The 20,947-nt window shown below is 52.2% G+C and overlaps 1 protein-coding gene across 2 annotated transcripts; it reads right to left on the bottom strand.

Annotated features, from left to right (window-relative positions):
- Positions 1 to 9,657: 9,657 nt before the first annotated feature.
- CHMP6 (charged multivesicular body protein 6) lies at positions 9,658 to 20,636 on the bottom strand. Of its 2 annotated transcripts, none has more exons than XM_081575788.1 (8): positions 20,324 to 20,636; positions 14,310 to 14,419; positions 14,083 to 14,170; positions 13,469 to 13,555; positions 12,575 to 12,640; positions 12,272 to 12,352; positions 11,229 to 11,283; positions 9,658 to 10,569 (listed from the first exon to the last, which is right to left on the bottom strand). In XM_081575788.1, exons 1-8 carry the CDS (start codon positions 20,540 to 20,542, stop codon positions 10,514 to 10,516), a joined length of 762 nt encoding a protein of 253 aa, XP_081431914.1. In that variant the 5' UTR covers positions 20,543 to 20,636; the 3' UTR covers positions 9,658 to 10,513. The 2 variants fall into 2 exon arrangements, with proteins under 2 accessions (XP_081431914.1, XP_081431915.1); XM_081575789.1 differs by lacking the exon at positions 20,324 to 20,636 and adding an exon at positions 16,913 to 17,072.
- Between the last annotated feature and the right edge of the window lie 311 nt (positions 20,637 to 20,947).

Raw genomic sequence — 20,947 nt, 5'->3', positions numbered from 1 at the left:
TTGTTTATTTACCCACATGTTTACCATTTCTGTTGTTCTCTCTCATTTTCCATCTGGTGTCATTTCCCTGTAGCCGGAACAGTTCAGTATTATAACCTGCATAGTAAATTCTCTTAGTCTGCCTTCATTTCCCCTTCATTCCTGAAGCATATTTTTGTCAGATGTTGAGCTCCTGTTGACATTTCTATTCTCGATACTTTAAAGACACTGTTTCATCATTTTCTAGCCTCTGTGGTTTCTGATTAGAAATCTGTAGTCCTTCACCTTGCTGTTACTCTGCATGTAATGTTTCATTTTTATCTGGCAGCTTTCAAGATTCTTACTTTCCGTTTGATTTTTACTTTCCGTTTGATTTTTAGCAGTTTAATTATAATGTGAGTTGGCCTGTTTCTCTTTGAATTTATCCTGTTTGGGGATTACCAAGCTTTTTGAATTTGTAAACTGATGCCCTTCACCAATGTGGAAAATTTTCCTCCATCATTTCTTCAAATGTTTTCTTCTGCGGTAATCTTTCTCTGCTCCTTCTGGGATTTTGAAAACACATGTTAGATGTTAGTCCTTTTGATATTGTCCCAAAAGTTCCTGAGGTTCCCCCCGACACACACCCACCCTACTCTTTTCTCTCTTTCTCTGTTCTCCAAATTGGAGGATTTCTGTTGCTCTGTCTTCACGTTCAGAGTCGTTCCTTAGTCATCTGCTTTCTGCTGTTGAGCCTGTTCATACTTTCTCAGGTATCTGGCATTTTTTTCAGTTCTAAAGTTTTCAATTTGTTCAGACATAGTTTCTGCTTTTCAGCTGAGACGTTCTATCTTCCCATCTTCAGAGGTATGTCTGACCCTACCTTATGTGATCAGTCACAATAACCACTTCAAGATTTCTGATAATTCCGCCACCTGGATAACCTCGGAGCTGACCCCTGTTGACTGTCCCTCCCCTCGCATAATTTGGGGTTGTAAACGGGATATCTTGACTGTTATGCTGTGTAGACTCTGGGTCTGTTACAATCCTCCACAGAATTTTGCCCTGACTCAGGAGCCCATCAGCCTGGTGAGGTCAGACCACAAGCCCCACTCGCCTTCAGCGGCCAGTGGTTCCACTCCAAGTTCAGTTATCAAAAGCCTTCTGTGCTGCTCTGGGTCTCTCCTGTGCCCGTGTCACCTGGAGGTGAGCCCACGATCTGCGCTGGTTTATCCAGAGCCCGGGGCCTTTCTCCAACTCTCTCCTCTCCAGGACCCCTGCACTTTCTAGAACTCGGCTCCTCTGTCAAGAGTTCCTCTTGCCAGAAAGACAGAGTTCTATCAGAGTTTTGGTTTGGTGTTGCTGTGTGGTCCTGCAACTGAGGCCACCCAAGGCAAAAAGAAAAGGGACAGTAAAATGGGAATGCCCTCCCTACACAGGTCACAGCACCAGGTCTGAACTTGCCTTCACAATCCACCTGCTTTGGTTCACTTTGCAGAGGCCTTAGGCAGCTGCTTTTTTTTTTTTTTAACTTGAGTTTTCAGTTGTAATAGTGACAGAGAAGGGCTGAAGTGGGCTTATGCTACCGTAACAGAGCTGGCCCCTCCATATGTTACTTTAAAACAGCAGAAAAATAATCTGGAGATGATGCAGTTAATCCAAAGCAACTGATTTGTAAACATTTCTACTTTGCTTAAGGATTCAGCTTTACCTATTATTCAGAGATTCACTACGTCCAAGCTCCCCTGCTGGTCGTGTGCTACACAGCCAGATTTAAAGTGTGTTAGTGGTCACAGAGGGAACACACCTCAACCTAATAAAGGCCAAGTATGACAAACCCACAGCTAACATCATATCAACAGTGCAAAGCTGAAAGCATTTCCTCTAAGATCGGGAACAAGACAAGGACACCCACTCTCACTACATTTATTCAACATAGTATTGGAAGTCCTAGTCACAACAATCAGAGAAGGAAAAGAAATAAAAGGAATCAAAATTGGAAAGGAAGACGTAAAACTGTCGCTTATTTACAGATGACATGATACTGTACGCAGAAAACTCTAAAGACGCCACCAGGAAACTACTAGAGTTCATCAATGAATTAGATAGTTGCAAGATACAAAGTTAAGTTAATATACAGAAATCTGTGCACTTATATACACTACCAACAAAATATCAGAAAGGGAAATTAAGGGAACAATCTCATTTGCCATCGCATCAAAAAGAATATAATACCGAGGAATAAACCTACCTAAGGAGGCCAAGAGACCTTTACTGTGAAAACTCTAAGATGCTGATGAAAGAAATTGAAGCAACACTAACAGATGGAAACATATATCATGTTCTTGAATTGGAACAGTGCATAGCAGCACTATTTACAAAAACCAAGACATGGAAGCAACCTAAGTGTTCACTGACAGATAAATGGACAAAGAAATGTGGTGTATATATATATATATATATATATATAATGGAATATTACTCAGCTATAAAAAAGAATAAAATACTGCCATTTGCAGCAACATGGATGAACCTAGGAATTTTATATAAATATATATTTTATATATATATAAGTATACACACACACACACACACAATGGAATATTACCCAGCTATAAAAAAATTGAAATACTGCCATTTGCAGCAACATGGATGGACCTAGAGACTATCATACTCAGTGAAGTAAGTCAGACAAAGTCAGTCATATGATATCACTTATATCTGGAATCTAAAAAATAATACAAATGAACTTATTTACCAAAGAGAAACAGACTTATTGGCAGAAAACAAACTTATGGTTACTGAAGAGGAAAGTGTTGGTATGAGATAAATTACGAGCTTGAGATTAACATATACATACTACTATATATAAAACAGGAGAAGGAAATGACAATCCACTCCAGTATTCTTGCCTGGGAAATCCCATGGACAGAAGAGCCTGGCGGGGTACAGTCCATGGGGTTACAAAAGAGTCAGACACAACTGAGCAACTAAATAACAACATATATAAAATAGATAAGAACAAGGTCCTACTGTAAGCACAGGGAACTCTACTCAATATCTTGTAATAACCTATAATGTAAAAGACTCTGAAAGACAATACATATATACACATATATTGAAATGACTTTGCTGTACACCTGAAACCAAACCAACACAATATTGTAAATCAACTACTCTTCAATTAAAAAAAAGCATGTTTGCTATCCCTCACTTCCCTTCACGTCAGTACACTGAGGGCAGGCAAAGCAACAGGTGCAGGATGAGCCACAGGTTACCATGTCCCCATGAGCCTATTCAGTTGGTGGTACGGGCATGTGATGCACCTCAGTGGGTCAGATGAACGGTCCATGGAAAACAGGACTTTCCTCCAGGACATCACCCTTGGAATAAGGAAGCGCCCACTTGCCCTTGTACAGACCAATGTGTTCTCTACACAATCTACAGCTAAACGTGTGTTAAATGCTACTGATTTGGAACTAATGGAGAGAAAATAAGATGAGTATATTTTTATATTATTTAAAAAAATGTTTCCTAAGAAGTGAAGTAAGGGGAAACTACAGTACTAAGGTGACACTGTACTTAGAAACACATTGTTTTTAAACATGGCTTGGTGGCTCAGGTGGTAAGGAATCTGTGGGAGACCTGGGTTTGCTCCCTGGGTCAGGAAGATCCCCTGGAGAAGGGAATGGCAACTCAGTCCAGTATTCTTGTTTGGAGAATTCCATGGACAGAGGAGCCTGGCGGGCTACAGTCTGTAGAGTTGCCAAGAGTCAGACACAACTGAGCGACTAATACTTTAAACACACGAGGAGGACAATATATAAAGAAAGACATATGGAGACCCTCCCCCAGCCTGCAGATGTCACCAGGAACGACACATTCCTCATGAGGAATACTGCAGATAGCTGCAATCTGCCTGTGGGGTCAGTGAGCGCTTGAGAAATGCCAATCACCACGACTCCAGCCCAGCTATGGTGATGCCTATTACATGAGCAGTCGGCACTCAGGAGGCTGGGACACCACAGCCAACGTGTCAGACCTGTCTCGGCCCTTCTCTAGGGCACTTTGTTTGCTTAATCAGAACATTCAGAATCTAGCCTTTTCTTGCTGACTCGGGCGGCACGGTAAACATAAGCTGGGGAGGGGATGGCAGCAGCCTACTAAGATACCCTACTGGCGAAACCTAAGGGTCCATCAAGGATTTAGCAGCTGCACCCACGGTTCCCCTGCAGAGTTCACAGGCAAAGTCCCCAGATCTCCTTCAAATGCCTCACCGCCCGCCAAGGTTTTAACCTATAAACCCACACACTGGCCTTTATGGGATTTCACGTGCCCTTTGTTAACACATTGTCGGGGGGCTTTGGTTACCACCAGAGCCGTCGTTGTGAGTGTTGCTCACTCTCTTGCTGCCCCTCCCAGCGTGGAGTCACAGCACGGGAGACCTTTTCCCTCTGCTGCTGTGGAGGCAGTAGTCAGTGCCCGCCTGGCGGCAAACCCACTCGCAGGGATGCCGTTATCAAGCTCACGTTTCATGACGGAATCCACAGAAACATCACGAAGACTGACGAGCACAGGGAAGGCCAAGTGGGTCAGGTGTGGCCTGGCCTTTCAGCCCCACCACCCTGCCCAACTCAAAAGAAAAAAGAAGATGAAAAGAGAAAGGTAGGAAGGAACCATCAGGAAAGGAGAAAGAAACGGGCTGGATTTTGTTCCAAAATTTTGTAAGGATTTTGCTCTTCCTGTTTTTTGGGGGGGATGGGAGTGGGATAGAAACATATAAACATATAAACTGGATGTCTTCAATCCATTTCTCTTCAACACTGTCCTGGAGGTCTCAGCCAGGAAAATTAAGGCAAGAAAGTGAACTAAAAGGCATCCAGGTTGGGAAGAAGTAAAAGTATCTCTATTTGTCATGACATGATCTTGCATGTTGAAAATCCTAAGGGTTCCACCAAAAACCTACTAGAACTAATATACAAGTTCAGCATACCAAAAAAAAAAAAATTGTATTTTTATATACTTGTTAACCCAAATAACCTGAAATTGAAATTAAGGAAAAAAATTATATTTACAATAGCATCAAAAAGAATAAAATAATAATAAATTTAACAAGTGTAAAACTTATACATTGAAAACTACAAAATGTTTTTGAAAGGAATTAATGAATAAATGAAAATACACCTGTGTTCATGGATCATAAGACTTACTATTTCTAAGATGGCAGCACTCCCCAAACTGATCTACAGATCCAAAAAAAATTCCCATCAAAATCTCACCTGACTTCTTTTCAGAAATTAACAAGCTGATCCTAAAATTCATATGGAAATTCAAGGGACCCAGAATAGCAAACACAATTCTGAAAAAGAACAAAGTTAGAGGATTCACACTTACCAATTTTGAAACTTACAACAAAGCTAAAATAAGGATATGATAGACATAGACAAATAGGATAGAATTGAGAGGCTGGAAAAAAACTCTCACACTTGGTCAATTGATATTTGACAAAGGTGTCAAGGACTCAATGGGGGAAATAACTCTTTTCAAATGGTACTGAAATAATTGGAAAAGAATCAGTCAACTTCCACATTAAAGGAAGATAAATGTTCGTCTTCTTAAAAAACCACTTCTAAAAAAAAAAAAACCTACGTGTAAAAGAATGAAGTTGGACTCCCAACCAAACACCATATACAAAAATTAACTCAAAATCGATCAAAGATCTAAGTGTAAGAGCTAAACTATTAAACTCTTAAAAGAAAACACAGAAATAAATCTTCATGACCCTGGATTAGGTAATGGTATCTTAGATATAACACCAAAAGCCCAAGCAACAAAAGAAAAAATGAACTGGATTTCATCAGGATTAAAAAACACTTGTGTTTGAAAGGATACTATTAAACATGTAAAAAGAAAACCCATAGAACAGGAGAAAATTTTTGCAAATCTTATATCTGATCAGAGTGTAGGATTAAGAATATTTAAAAGAGAGACATGCCTGGGGGTCCAGTGGATAAGAGGCGGTTTCACTGCCATGGACCCAGGCTCAATCACTGGTCGGGAAATAAGATCCCACAAGCTAGGTGGTGCAGGAAAAAAAAAAAAAGAATATATAAAGAACTCTTGTAACTCAATAATAAAAAAACAAATCCAATTAAAATATGGGTAAAAAGATCTAAATAGACATTTCTGCCAAGAAGAGGTACAAGTGGCCACTAAGCACAAGAAAAGATGCTCAGCGTCATCAGTCATTATGAAAATACAAATCAAAACCATGCTGAGGTAACACTTGAGGATGGCTATAATGAAAAAAAAACAAGAACGAGCTAGGGCTGGGCAGGATGTGGAGAGTGGAGCCCTCACATCTGCTGCTGGGGGTAAAGACGGGACAGCCATTTAGGAAAACATACATTGCTTCCTCCAATGGTCAAACCTAAGAGTCATTACATGACCCAGAGTGAAATCACTCTAGGTTTATACCCAAGAGAAATGAAAACATGTCTACACAAAAATGTGTACAGAAATGTTCACACGAGCATCATTCATCAAAGTGAATAAATGGAAACAATGTAAATGTTCATCAGGTGCTGTACAGATAAGATGCGGTCCATCTATACACAATGGAACATTATTCAACCATAGAAAGAAATGAAGTAACGATACACACTACAACATGGATGAACATCGAAAACATCACACCAAGAAGCCAGACACTAAAGGTCATTCATCGTGTGACTCCATTTATGTGAAATGTCCAGAATGGGCAAATCCAGAGGGAAGGACAGAAAGCTGATCAGTGGCTGCCAGGGGCTGCGGGGAGGAGAGCGGGGAGGAGGACACTAGTTAGAGGGTACAGGGTTTCCTTAGAGATGATGTGACTGTTCTAAAACTGACTGTGGTGATGGCCACACAACTCCGGGAGCATAATACAAGTGACTGAACTGCACACTCAGTGAAGTTTTTACCAGAAAAAACCCACAGGAACAAAGTGAAGCTCACTCTTTGCGTGTCCCAGTGCCGAGCACCTCCCATCCACAGCACAGCTTCCACAGTCCTCATTCCCTGTGCTCCTATCTTTTGAGTTCATTTCAGAACTTTGGCTTCTTAAGGAGCACTTATCCCACGAGCCAGATCAGAGGACAGCGTCCTCACACCCATTAAATGTCTTCCCTAGACTAGCATGCGCCTCCCTCAGGTACAGGTGTGAAAGGACACATCTTCCTTCCTTCTGAGACCAGTGCCAGACTCCTCAGGGACAAGGTGACACGTGGAGAGAGCAGCCCTGGAGGACCCCCCCAGCCCCCAGGACCTGAGACCAAGGTCCTTGGTGAGGCCTGGGCATCAGCAATGGGATGAGGCTGTGTGGGGAGTCACTTGGTAAAGTTGGGGTTCAGGGGGTGGGGAAAATGACTAAGGAAGAAAGACCCGGAGTGTTCCCACTTTCTGAGCACCCCGGACACATGGCCTCAAGGATGCTGGGGATCGTGGAAAGGGTGAGGCACGTGCCAAGGTGGCAGCTGTCCCGGCTAAGGGATGCAAGTGTCCACAGAGGAGGCCGAGGCTGGGCGTCGAGGCTTTGCCTGGGGCCACAAGGCCAGCTCCACCCGGGCCCAGGCCCAGCTCCACCTGCTGACCCGCTGCCCCCACCCCAGTGGCCGAGCACCACCAGAGACGGAAGGCGTGGTGGGGTCTCCTGCTGATAGTGACCTGGCTCTGTGCCTCTCTTGGGAAGGCAAGGCCCTGTGTTGTCGTGACAATTCTCTACCTGACATCCCCAAGTTCTCTCCATGGGCAGACAGGGGGCACCAGGAGACCCCATGGGGCAGCAGTGGGTAGGTGGCAGGGCAACCCTGTCCCAGGAGTGCTCCCACCCAGCCCTAGATGCCCTCTACCCCCCAATTCCCCATCCCTTGCTTTTCTACTTTCCATGTTGCCTGATCACAAACATGCCTCCAGCCAAATGGTCCCACTGCCTGGGTCCTTTTCCCTACTGTCCTGGTCTGTCCTTTCTGGATGCCAAGCTTGCTGGCTTCCTAGGAAGTCCCCTTTGTAGTCAAATGGGCTCCATGGCTCCCCTTTAACGCCTCTCCCACCCACAGGCACAGCAGCTCTCTGGCCCTCTGTGGGCGGCTCACTTTGGCCTCCCCTCCTCCAAGCCCCCCACTTGGGCAGGATACCAGCTCTGCCCCCATATTTTGTACCTGATTGTGACTGTTTTGTCATTATCTTGAGTCCCAGGCCCCCCAGATTAGGAGGCTGGGTCATCATGCAGTTGGTGTTTTAAGACCAAGGCTCAGCGCTGGGCAGGAGGATGTGTCTCATCCTGGCAGGAGGGGCTCCCCCTGCCCCAACACATACATGGGGGGGCTTGTGAGCCAGGCAACCTCCAAGGCTGGAGCCCCAGAGTCAGCTCAACATCAGCTGGGTTTCAGAGCAGGGTCTGATCCTCCCTGGGTCCACGGGATAAATTTTTACAAAGAAAAAGGCAGTTTGATATGTGACATCTTACATGTTGGTGGTGAAAGGATGGGGCTTCTCTCCCCAACTCCTGGGTCGTTCCAGATGAGGGGACCTCTTGTGCAGGCCAGGAGGCGGCTGCTCATGACCTTCCCAGTGGTTCCCAGGGAGCCAAGCCACACACATCCACAGGCACGTTCTCCAAGCGCTCACCAGGAAGGGGTCAGAGCCCAAAGACCCACCACAGTCCCTGGTGATGAAACCGTCAAGGAGGTCAAGGAGATACGGAATTGCACCTCCAAGGTCAGCCCTCACAGACCAGCCTGAGCTCTGGGTACTGGGAGGCAAAGGGAAAGGAGAGGGGTCCACCCTGCTGCGGTGGGGGAGGGCGGTCTGGAGGGGCCGCCCCTCCTTGCATACCCTCCCCTGGCCTGGGACCCACTGCTGCAGAGGGACAGGTCACTGGGGGCAGGAGGGGCGAGGTCTGCTTCCCTTCCTCAATCTGAACTGCCAGCAGGATCCCCGCAGCTCCAAAACCAAGTGGGCGGGGCCCAACAGACTGGCCCTGGCCAAACCAGTTTCCTGGCAAAATCCTGAAACTGGCTGGCAGAGAGCCCCCTCCTGGCTGAGGCATGAGCTGCACCTGGTAAACGTGCTTTCACATGAAGCAAGACTATCGCCTCAAAACCAGGGTCTCTAGCTGTTCTTGAAGAAGCCCCAATCTGGCAACTTGTCCGCATCCTACTGTGCCCTCTGGGTGGAGGGCATGGAGGTCCCTTGAGGTGGAACACCCACCTCTCCCTCCTTGCTGCTGCCTGCTTGCTCCCTGGGGCATCTGGCCTCCCACCCTAGACACAAGACTCTAACCCAGACCTCCTCACCCTGGAGACAGTAAACTGCACAACCTCCCGGCCACCTGCCATGGGAGTGACACAAAGGGTCTCTCCCCTTGAAAGAAGAGAGACCACCAGCATCCCTTCTAAGGGAGGAAAGGCCAGAGCCTTGCTGTGAGCAGCTGCCAGGAGGCGACTGCCAGAGCCCGGAGCCCTGGGCTGCTTTCCACCCACAGCTGGGCAGGGCTAGAACCGCACCGGCTCCTGAGTCCCCAGGCCCCGCATGGCATTGACCAACCAGGTGCCCCCGAGTGTCCCAGGAGGGTCAAGAGCCCGTGTGCCAGGACCAGAGACAGGAGCCACACTAACCCCCCAGGCTCTTCCACAGACCCCAGTCCATGAGGCAACAGGCTGTAGGGGCATCAGCTTTAATATGGGGCTGGCCTGTCTGGGGGCTAGGAGGGTCCACTTTGTTTTCTTGTTGGGAGCGAAATCTCAGGGAGATTGTCTAATTCCAAAACGAATCATGAACTAGGGAAGTCATTTCCATCCTTCCCAGCCTCCGCTTGGCTGCTGACAGCTCGGGGAGCCTCGGCTGGACCTGCTGGCCATCCTGGAATGTCCGCCCTGGCAGGACTGGGCCTAGGTGTGAGGCTCCAGAGAGGTGGGGCGGGCAGAGCTCTGGGAGTCAGCAATCCAGCAGGTACGTGCCCCTCCTGATCCACCACCCCCAAACGCCAACACAGAAGCAGAGAGGTTTTCACCCCCAAATCTGCATGGAGAGTGGGCATGTCAGGGAGCCAGACCGAGGCAAGGATCCCTTAACCAAAGCCCCCGTGAGCTAATGAGAGCAGCAGGAAGAAGGGAAAGCGGGGCGGGGAGGTCTGAGGTGCCTTGAACAGAAGACAGCGCTGTAGAGACCCTGGCCCGCGGAGCCTCATGACCTGGGTTCGGCAGTGTGACCAGCACCAGGGGAGCGTCAGGCCTGGCCATGGCCTGTGGGAAGCACAGCTTCAGAAGCTGCGCTTGGCTTGAGGATTTGAATGTTGCCATTTAATCCAGAAATGAGAGCAGGACAGCAGCGCCAGGGCAACACTCCAGAGAGTCAACTTGATCGGGAGCCCTGTGTGTGCTGTGCCGCTCCGTCAGCACCCGGCCCGCCTGGCCCGGCGCCCGCCTCCTGGGAGCCCGGTTAGGGCTGGCCACGCACCCAAACTGCGGGCCCCAGTCCTCCGAAGTCCCCGAGAGTCCCACGCGAGAGGGCTGCGTTACGAGGCTGCCACCAGTTCTGCCTGCCTGGGCCTGGCTCTGACGGGGACTTTCTCTGTGGAGGAAACAGAGAGATGTCTGTCGCGTATAGAACACCCCACAGGTAGGAACTTCCCGAAAAGGACAAGAGGCGGCAAAGAGCCAGGTCAGGGCTTGGCACTCTGGGAGGAACGGGCAGAGCTCCGGGGAAGGCGAGGCATACACAGAAGCCGGGGGGACTGACAAAGAGAGCAGGCACTGGGCGCAGGCACTCAGGACCGCACAGCAAGCGGGCATGCACCCTCCCACGGACCCCGGAGCGAGGCCAGGGAGCGGCAAGCAGAAGAGGAATCACGAAAGGCGAGTCCAGCCGAAGGAGGATTTCTGAAGGTGTGATAAGCAATGCCCTGGGGAAGGTTGTCCCAGTGACGAATCGAGGACAGCTGGTCCTGGGCTGGACCCGGAAGAGCCCGCACAGCTAAATGTGCCCTTTCCTGATCCTTCGGGACTCACTTCTCTGAATGGGGTTCGGCTCTTACGAGGCTACCCAAACCCCTCAGAAGTCTGGGCCCAGCCTCAGGGCGAGGCCCGCACTCTGCCTGAGGTGGTGCCAGCAAGCACCCAGCGGGGAGGTGGGACCTCACCCTCACCAAGGAGGAAGGGCAGGGCCCAGTGGCTGGGATATGCTTTGCTCTAGAAGGCACTGTTATCCAAAGGACATAACAAGGCGGGTACCTGGGATCTTCTCAGGAAGGGGCTCTGAAGGAACCTCTGGCAGCTCTATCTGTTCCTGCGAGAAACAGAGAGTAAAGGCCATGAGACATGCCCCCCCCCGCCCCCCGGCCATCCTTCTCCCGGAAAGGACAGCATCCCATCGGCACATGACTCCTGCAGCACACACACCCTTGGCTTCTAGCATTTCTGTCACTCAGATCACAGTGGCCACAAAAGGTGGCTGCTCCTAATGACCTGGACCCTGAGGGGTTCCCCGCCCAGAGTTCTGTTCTGAGTCTGGGCTGAGGGCTTTGAAACAGGCGCCCATGCAGGTCAGGGGCCATGGTGGGGCCTCAGCTTGACACGGTGGTACCAGGTGCACCTGTGGTTCCCGGGCACGGAGCCACAGAGCATGGTCTGCCTCTCGGGCCTCGGGAGGAAGTGAACAAGCGGGCAGGTGCACGTGGGGCCCCTCAGGCAGCGAGCAGCAGCGCTCAGGACCTGCTTTCCTGTGGCCAATGGCCAGGGGGGTGGCAGGCTGGTGGGCACGGCGTGAATGTGGCTTGCTGAGACAGGGGCCCCCAGAGATAGAGACGCCCTCCGTGAGGGAGCACAGACTCAGGGGCTGAAGAGACGGTTGGCCAGTTAGAGGCCTCCAGGACAACACGTGGCAGTGATAGCGAGAGACCCACCACAAGAGGCAAAGAGCCCCCGTTTGCTCTAAAACCCACCACTGCCCACTGGGGAGGAAGGGGGTGAGGGGGCTAGGAGAGTCAGCTGTTCACTCTGCGCACCTGGTTCACTCTCACGCTTGCCACACTTGGGTGGACAACCTGCAAAACGTTCTTTCCAGGCCAGTCCCACCCTGCGGTCAGCCAGGTGGACGGGGAGAAGGGGCTTCAGTTTAGAACAAATGCCAGTTGTCTTAGGGAAGAAAACCAGCTGTAAAACCAGGGCTGCGGGCTCAAGAGAAACTCAAGGCAGGTGCTCGCCGAGGCCAGTGAGCAGAGGCCTCCCAGGGGTCCCTCCATCGGAGCTTGTGTCAGTCCCGGCGGTCCTGTTACCTGAGTGATGGCGTCCAGCTCCTCCAGGATGGCATCTTCGTCCTCCTGAGTGAAGCTTCCTGCCAACAGCTCATCTATTTGCTGCAGAAGGAGGAGCAAAGGTGAAGAGCGTGGCTGGGCTGGGGCTGGGGGGAGAGATGTCCCCTCACGGAGGAAGGAGACAGCCCCGGCTCAAGGCTGCTCTCGAAGGAAGGCAGCCCCCATGTGGTGTGGGAAGGCCTGGCCCTCACGGGCAGGGCTGGACACTGGCCACCATACTCACTGGCTGCCAGATGGCGGGCCCCATGACACGGCAACACCTACCCGCTGGTAGTCCACGGCCTCCTGCGTCTCGTCCAGTATCCGCTCCACCTCTTCTATGGACATCACCTGATCGGTTACAAGTTTTTGAGTCTCGTCAGTGAAGCATGTGACAGAACCCCCTTCGTGAAGCCCACCTGCACTGGCAGGGGACATGGCTTGCCCCTCTGTTCTTGTTTAAAGGAAGTCACTCCAAGTGGGATATGACACATTTTTGGTTATTTATGTCCCCGGCAGAACCTGTCCACACAGGCAAGGAACTGTTAGACCAGTCTTTTCAGAAGCCTCAACTGACCTCCTCAGACCCCTGCTGGCCCTTCTCAGTGGACCTTCTGGCACCCAGATCAACCCTAGCAGTAGTAACAAGTATCAAGTTTTCTCTGGCCAGGTGACTTGATTTGTTCTGGGTGCAAAGCAACACCTTTGCTTGACTGGTCCCCACACTGGACATTCAGAAAGACAATGTAACCTCAGCTCTCTGCATAGCCCCACCTGCCATCCACTCATCGGGAACGAGAGGGGCTGAGGCTGGGGCGTGGCTTCTTTGCACCTCACTTCTCCTTTCACCATCCACCCCTGTGCTGCTTCCTGAAACGGGGCTATGTTCACCTCCTCCAGGAAGTCCTCTGATTAGTTCACCACATCCTTCCCCCACTCTGACCAGGTTATCCCTCCGGTCACACTTAGAATCTCTGGATCCAAGTGGTAGCTGGGGTCCCTATTCTCAGGTCAATATTCCTAAGCTTGTCTGTCTCACTAAATGGTCAGCCTCTCCTGGTAACGACTGACTTTCCCTCGTGCCCAGTGGTCTGGGTGCAGCTGTGGCCTCAGGGACAAGCCCCCTCCTTGGTCCACTAAGCTCCCCCTCCTCTCTGCCCCCAGCCCGCCAAGACTTACCTGGTGCATCTTATTCAGACACTCATTTCCAATCTTCAGCCCCTCGATCACTTTCATTTCAATCTGGGTGAACTCAATACTCTGGACCTGAGGAGGGGACCTGTGTGGTTAGGGACCTGCCTTGTCTGCTGCCTCACGCAGACCCACAACTGTCACCAAGACCGACAGTCTCTGCCCTCCTCCCCCCGTCCTTTCCCGGTGCCCTGACCACCAGCTGGGCGGGACTGAGGGCCTGGGAGGAATCTCGAATTAGACTGCTTGTAATAGCAAAACTGTTGGCAAGTGAGCACAACCAGAGCGTTGCGCCGTGAACCCAGGTCGCTTGGGAGCCTCCTGCAGATCTCAACACCTCTTCAGTCACTGGGGCAGACCCCCTTGACCCTCATCCCCACCACCCAGAAGTGGCCTAGCTCCCCAACCACAATCCTGCAGCAGCCAACCTGCCCCAGCCCCTTAAGACTGTCAGGCTCCCAATAAAGCTTCTCCTTTGCCTCCAGGCCTGACCCATTCCATAGCCTCTGGCTGAGGGTCCAGGAAAGGAAAACGGTGGGTTTCAGTTCTCAGAGGGCCCTCTGGCCTACACGGCCCACACCCCCGATCCCCACCAGGCCTACCATGGTCTCCAGGCTGGTGATCTGGTTTTCCGTCTTGTCCAGGAGCTGCTCCCGGTATCGCTTCTTCTTGAGCAGCAACTTGGCCCGTCTGCAAAGGGGACCCAGCAGTCATGACCATTGGATGTCCTGGCCCAGCACCGACCAGCCTCCCGAGCCCACCCCACGCCCTGCTCTAGGCTGACGGGGGACAGCTTCCTTCCCCCGCACACTGGCCCCACCCCACTCACTCCTTCCTGCCGTCACGCAGGAGCTGCCGGGCGATCTCCCGCTCCCGCTCCAGCTGCTGGGTGATCCTCTTCTGGTACTGCTTCAGCTTGTCCCGCTGCTGCTTCAGTTGCTGTTGGGAAAGCAGGCTTTGTGTTGGCATGGACCCACACAGCGCTGGACACTTGCTGGGCTACCTAGTGCCCAGGAGAGCGGGCATAGAGGCTGCCAGGGACACTGAAGGACCCCCCCCCACAGGCCAGGCTGCCCCAGCTGCCACCATGGAAGCGCATCCTCTGAAACAGAGCTCTCCATGGGGACCGGTTTGCCCTCCAGGGCATGGGGCGCACTCCCTGGAGACATTCCTGACTGGCCCACTGGGGATGCCACTGGCATCTAGGGGGTGGAGGCGCAGGATGAGGCTCGATATCCTACAAGCCCCCAAGATTCCCCCCACCCAAGACAGCGAGGAGCATGAATGCTGGTCAGGAAGTGTGGCCACCACCTCCAAAGTGTAGAGATGACACAAAATCATTGGTGAGGGTCACCTGAGCGCCACCAGCCCAGCCCAGCTGTAGCTGGAGACAGGGGCTGTCCCTTCCAGCTTCACTCCTCTGGGGATCTCAGCCATTTGCCATCAGCTCTCCCACTGTTGTCACTTGCCACTATATGTGAGTGGACAACAGACGGCGCATTGAGGTGGTGGGTCACATGACCTCACCAAGCACCTGGCACCCTGGAGTCCTGTCCCAAAAAGGATGCAGGGCCATTTACAGGCCTTAGTCTCTCCTTCCCTATTTTAGGTCATTTACATTTCTTCCAAATTCCATCATTTCAGGTGACGCTTATGGTGAGCACCTGCAAGTATGGGGCCCTTCTCCAATGGAAGATAATGTCTTCAGGGTCGGTTACCAGGAGTGAGTTAAGTGAGTCAAGGGTGTGCACATCTTTTGGACTCAACATGGTGAGAAATTAGCCCCCAGCATGGACATGGTCTAAAGCGGCCACTCCATAGCTCCCTTTTTAGAGGCCATCTGCCCCAGTGCACTCTGTGGTTGGTGGCTCAGGGCACCCACATGTCCTGTCCATGTTGACATGAGAGATGTCCGCTGACAATGAGATATCACTCCATAGCCAGCCTACCAGCCAGGCCCAACTCTGACTTGCTTCTCTTCCATAGGGGCTGAGCACCCACCCTGTAGGCAGCGGACAAAGCGTCAGGCAGGGGCCAGAGGGAGGCAAGTGTGGCCAGGCCATCCCCCTTGTAAAACAAGAAGTCTCAGCAGAAGGTCCCAGGGCAGCTCAAAGTTCCTCAGCTCAGCTTTTCATCCTCAGAAAACATCAGGCAATAGTTTGTTCTGTGATGTGCCAACTGAGTTGTTCCTGTCACGACCCCACTGACATGTATCCTTGGCAACAGAAAGGAGAGCTTCGGGGGCTTCCTGATCAGCCAGAGGCCCAGAAGCCCAGCATGGAGGCCAGCACACATGGAGGACTGGACCCCGACCACAATAAAAACCCAACGACAGCTGATCTTCTCCAGTGACAAACAGGCCTGACAAACAGGTCTCTTTTTCATGGGGAACTTCAGTTAAAAAGTTTTATAACTTTTGGTTTCAGAAGCCACAGTAAAACCAACCCCGCCCCCTCCCCCCAAAAAACAACCTGCCACTTGAGTTAGTTTCTTTCTTAGTGCCAAAAATTACGTACTTTTCCTGCAGAAAATTTAGAAAAGAAAGCGAAGGTAGACTCTACTCACATTCTAGTCTCTCTCCTTCCTGACACACTTTTCTTACAAAAATGGATTATTCTCGACACGTCATTTTACTTAACACACCACACCATTCTTTCCCTAGAAACTAACTTTCGTATCAGTGCTCTCCAGAAAGAGACACTCGAATCCACAGGTAGAAACATCACCATCATCTACAACTTTCGAGGGCCAGGAGTAGCCTGGAGGCAAGGGCAGCACACAAGCTCGGCGCCAATGGCTCGTTCCTCAGGGGCCACACAGGTTGTAAGTTTGACAAGGACTGAGACAGGTGTTGAGTCCAGCCTGAGTCCTAAGCACACAGAACACGACCGTCCCACAATCAGAGCGTTTGCTTAGATCCCCAGTTCTGGAAGCAGCGATGAGGCCCCACTGCCAGGTCATCCCCTCCCCACGACCTCCCACCTGAGTCGGCCACGCAGGCCCCTAGCCCGCACCGGGCCGGGGCTGGGGCTGGGAAGCGGTCTGGGACTGGCTCCCGTGGGGCTGGAGTTTAGAAAACCCACCCGCAGGCGTGGACTCGCCCACGGACAAGGTACAACCACGAGACAGTACAACGAGGGCCCCGCCTCCCGAAGCACAGCTCAGCCACACCCGGACCACCTACATCCGCAGCGACCGGATTCGCTCAGATTCGCTGGGAACCGGGCCCGGACATGCTCCCCAAGGGGAACCCACTGCGCATCGCCCCAGACGTGCTCCGAGGCTGCAGCCCGGGCATGAGGCTGGGCGGCCAGAGGGGCTGGACCCCTTGGAGAAGCGGAGCGCAGCCTCCCGCCGCCCAGCCTCGGTGTCCCCGTTCGGTCCGAGGGTACCCGGCCCGCGCCCACCCACCTGCAGGGCCCGGCGTCTTACCAGGATAGCCTTGTCCTGCTCCGTGACCCGGCTCTGCTTCTTACGGCCGAACAGGTTGCCCATGGCGGCCGGCCTGGCCCGTGTCCCGCCGCCCTACCCGGTCGGACCCGTGCCCCGTGCCACACGGCCACCGTAGTCCGAACACAATCCACCCCGCTACGGCGGCTGCGCGGGGCCTGGCGCCGCAGAACGCGGAACGTGGCTGTCTGAGGACGGAGGCCCCGCCCAGAGAAGGGGCTGGACCTGCAGTGGGCGGGGCTCAGGGATCCTGTATTGTGCGGCTCAGGTGCATTTCCAGAAGGCTCCACCTGCGCGGTCTTCAAGACTAGAAGTTCCATCTCCCACTACGGTGGGAACCCTGCAGGGTGACCGCGTGGACCGTCTCCCGGAAGGTCAGAAATCTTGTTCACAAATCACTGCCCCGCCGGCTCGGATGCACAAAATGCTGCGTTTAGCGATGTTACAACCCTGATCTCTAGTATCCACTGAACCGCCAACTAGGCAGGGTGCCCCACCGGCTCTGTCCTCCGGGCCAGTGGCCAGTCCCCAGGGGAGCCCATCTTCTGGTTCCGTGGTCCCGGCAGAAGCCTCCACGGGGCATTGGGGATATAGGCTGGGGTGCCACCCATACCTGCAGCCCTGGCTTCCACTCGTGTGTCTTGGCTGGCATGAGGGGTCACAGTACTCAACCCGGTTTGGTCGCTCAGGCTGACCCCGCAGCGCAGTCTGCATGGGCCCCATCACCTTTCTAGCAGTCCAGCAGATCCTGGGCAGGTGGGGTCATAGGATGAGGTGTCCCACGGCACATGTCCAGCGTTCACCCCTTTCTGTGAAATGAACTCCTTGATCAGAAGCAGAGTTGCATGGACACCACTAAGGGCCTCCAACTCCACAACAGTGCAGCTGGCAGAAACCTCCTAGAGTGGGCGGAGGCAAATCCATATCCAGAGTGTCTATGCCAGCAGCAGCCCCTGAAGAGGGCTGTGTGGGGAGGAGTTGGCACCGCTTGCTCTCTGGATAGATTCAACTTCTTGTCAGGGGAGTTTTTATCCCCCATCAGCTGGGCCACTCAGCTGGTGTCCCACAGAGCAGAGATGAGCCTTTCCTGATGACTCCGCCTAAGTGCAGAGCCAGGGCCGGGGGAGGTTGTTAGGCAGCAGCGGTACCTGCAGAATGGTTCAGGCACTGGGGAGAGGTTTGTCAGGCATACTACATAGAACCCTTCATGAGGAACCCATTCTCCCTTCTGTTCAGTCCTGGAACTGGGTGAGAGGTCATGATTCTCCTCTAAGGTCCTTCGCATCAGATCTCTATCTCCCAGATCTGGCTCGTTTCTTAATGATCCATTGAGGCTTTCTGAGACTGTCCAGCTTTTGCAGTTGGCCAGTGTCAAGGGCTCTCTGGCACCATGCATCGTGACTACTGCGTGGGTTTGCTGCCTTTTCCAGTGACCTGCCCATGTGCGCTCTGAGCCTTGCGCCTCCTGGTTCTCAGGAGAAATCAAGGCCCCTGTTTTGATGGCAGCACCTCTACTGTCTTCCCTGGCCTGCAGACCTTGGAGGGCTTTTCAAGAACCAGAGGTCCTCACCAAGGGATTTCTTGGGGCCTCTGTCCAGTGTGTGTGCCTTGAGGACATGAGGAGCTCAGTGAGTGAGTTGCATCTGATGCACTCACGTCAAGTCCTTATCTGTCCCAGCCCTTGGAGTCCTTCCTCTGTATTATGCCAAGGGATTCCTGCTATCTCAGCTGGGCCATACTAAGTCCAAGTACAGATGAAAGCAAACAGTGGGGCCCAGAGTCTCACGCGCTCATACCCTGTCCAGCTTGCCTAGTGTTGGCTGCCATGCGCACCTGTGAGGTCTCCCCAAGACTCTCCAGTGTGAGTCAGCAATTTCTTGGAATTCTTGGGGTGTGCCCACCTTCCCTGGAGTCAGCTTGGCTCTCACTGCAGTTATGGATCGGGAGGCAACATGGGGTTCCTGGGTGGGGTCTTGAGGAGAATCAGTCTCCTCTCAGCAGGTCTCCCCCTACCTGCTTGGGGTGGGGCCTTCATGAGCAGGGGGTGGGAAGGACGCTTCAGATGGGGAGCAGGGTCGCTTCTGCTGGCAGGCAAGGCTTGACGTGATTATGAGGGGGTCAAGGTCAGCCCACTCAGCTCTCTCCATCTGACTCTTTCACACTGACCTGGTGAGGCTGAGAATTCAATTTATGTTGTAATCCTACAACCCGCAGAATAGAACTGGGGGAATGATATCCAGACACAACAGTCCTGCTACAAGAAATAAGATTTTCTTTTATAGTAGTCCTACACATTTTCTGCTTTTCGGACTCTATCTTGAACTGAGAATTTAAAGCCCCTTGCTTGTCATTTTTAAAAATGAAATCTTTCCAGTGTGGTCAGAAGTCACTCGCGTGCCCCACAGCCCTGATTTCCCCTAGGAAGTTGCTTTGCAGCTGCTTGGACTCCCAGAATCTGGCTTTCAGGAAATGCTTCCTTCCAGGTCATCGCATAAAAGTGTGTGGCTACAGCATGCCTCCACTACCTGTGTCCTATTTGTCACAGGCTGTGGTAGTCTGCTCTGGCTGCCATGACAAATTACCACAGGCTGGGCCTTTTAGCCAACAGAAATGTATTGTCTCACAGTCTGCAGGCTGCAAGTCTGAGTTCAAGGTGTCGGCAGGGATGGCTCCACCTGAGGCTGTCAGCGGGAATCTGCAACCTTCTGTTGGTTGTCGGCAAGCCATAGCACGAAGAAGCATCACCGGACTTTTCCTCCATCTTCATGTGTGCCCGTCTGTGTCCAAATTTCCCCTTTACATGAGGACATCAGTCTTGTTGGATCAGGACTGACATGAATGACCTCAATTTAACGTGTTCACCTCTGTAGAGACCCTCTCTCCAAATCAGGGCATATTCTGAGGTATTTGGGGTTAGGACTGCAACATCCGAATTTTAGGACACACAGTTCAGTCCATGACACAATAATGAGATCATCACTGCATACAATCAAGTTTGGGTTTCCGTCTTCCACGGTCTCTCTCCGGGACTGACTTCTGGCCCTAACTATGCATCATGGGAACCTTTGTAAACAGGCACTTCTCTGGGCATTTCAAGCAGGAAGACGTCTATTACAGAGAATCAGTGATTCAAAACCAGGGTAGCAGGAATAAAGGCCAGGGGTCCCGTCACTGGATCTTGGGGAAGTGGGAGCCTTCTTAGACTTGAAAAGAAACTCAGGGCCCAGAGACACCCCACCCCGCCCTCATTCCGCCTCACAACTACCAAAGCCAGTCAGCCGCCCGTGTACCTCCGCCACCATCCACAGCTTGGAACACTTCCTACCAGAGGAAACTAACCCGGAAGCCCGATGGGAGGACCTCTAGGGAAGGGGACAATGGGGTAGCCCTTACCTGACGCGCAGACCCAGGAGTAGGCGGTGTGCAAGCGCAGCCTTGTGGGCTGGCCTGCCGTGTGTGCACAGGCGTCAACAGGGTCCTGCAGGCCTCGGGGTGGCGGCCCAAGGAGCACGTGCCAGGAACCTCCACCAACTCCGGCGGCCATGAACGACTAGTGCGGGAAGCCATCCGGGTCCCCTTGCCCCTCGTCGCTCTGCGGCCCACATTCGCCATCCACCTCCTCTATCCACCGTCTCCAACCACCGCTCCCTCCAACTTCTACGCCTACCAATCAGTCTCCACTGGGTGCCCACCTTCCCAGACTGCCAAGCGTCACTCCCAGATAAGGGCTCTGATTGGTTCCCTACAAGCCAATCAACGATGGCCTTGCTGGTATCCTCGCAGGAGCCAATCCGCAGAGGGGAGGGTGGGTGCTCGCGGGCAGAGTGGAGGGAATTTCCCCCCAAATAGGCACTTTTTGAGGCCACTAAACCCCAGGGTTCTGGGATAAAGCCTCACATGAGAACATGAGTCATTCCGATGCCTGGTCGGTCCAGGACACGTGGGGAGGATGAGCTGGGGGGCTGGCCAAGGGTACACGTGCAGCACGTTAAGAGCTGTCAGGGTCATGGTCAAGGG

This window comes from Giraffa tippelskirchi, chromosome 3 (genome assembly GCF_054371585.1).
Source record: "Giraffa tippelskirchi isolate mGirTip1 chromosome 3, T2T-mGirTip1v1.2.pri, whole genome shotgun sequence".
Taxonomy (NCBI): domain Eukaryota; kingdom Metazoa; phylum Chordata; class Mammalia; order Artiodactyla; family Giraffidae; genus Giraffa; species Giraffa tippelskirchi.
Note: the sequence above shows the minus strand (reverse complement) of the source record. Positions and strands in the feature narration are given on the sequence as shown.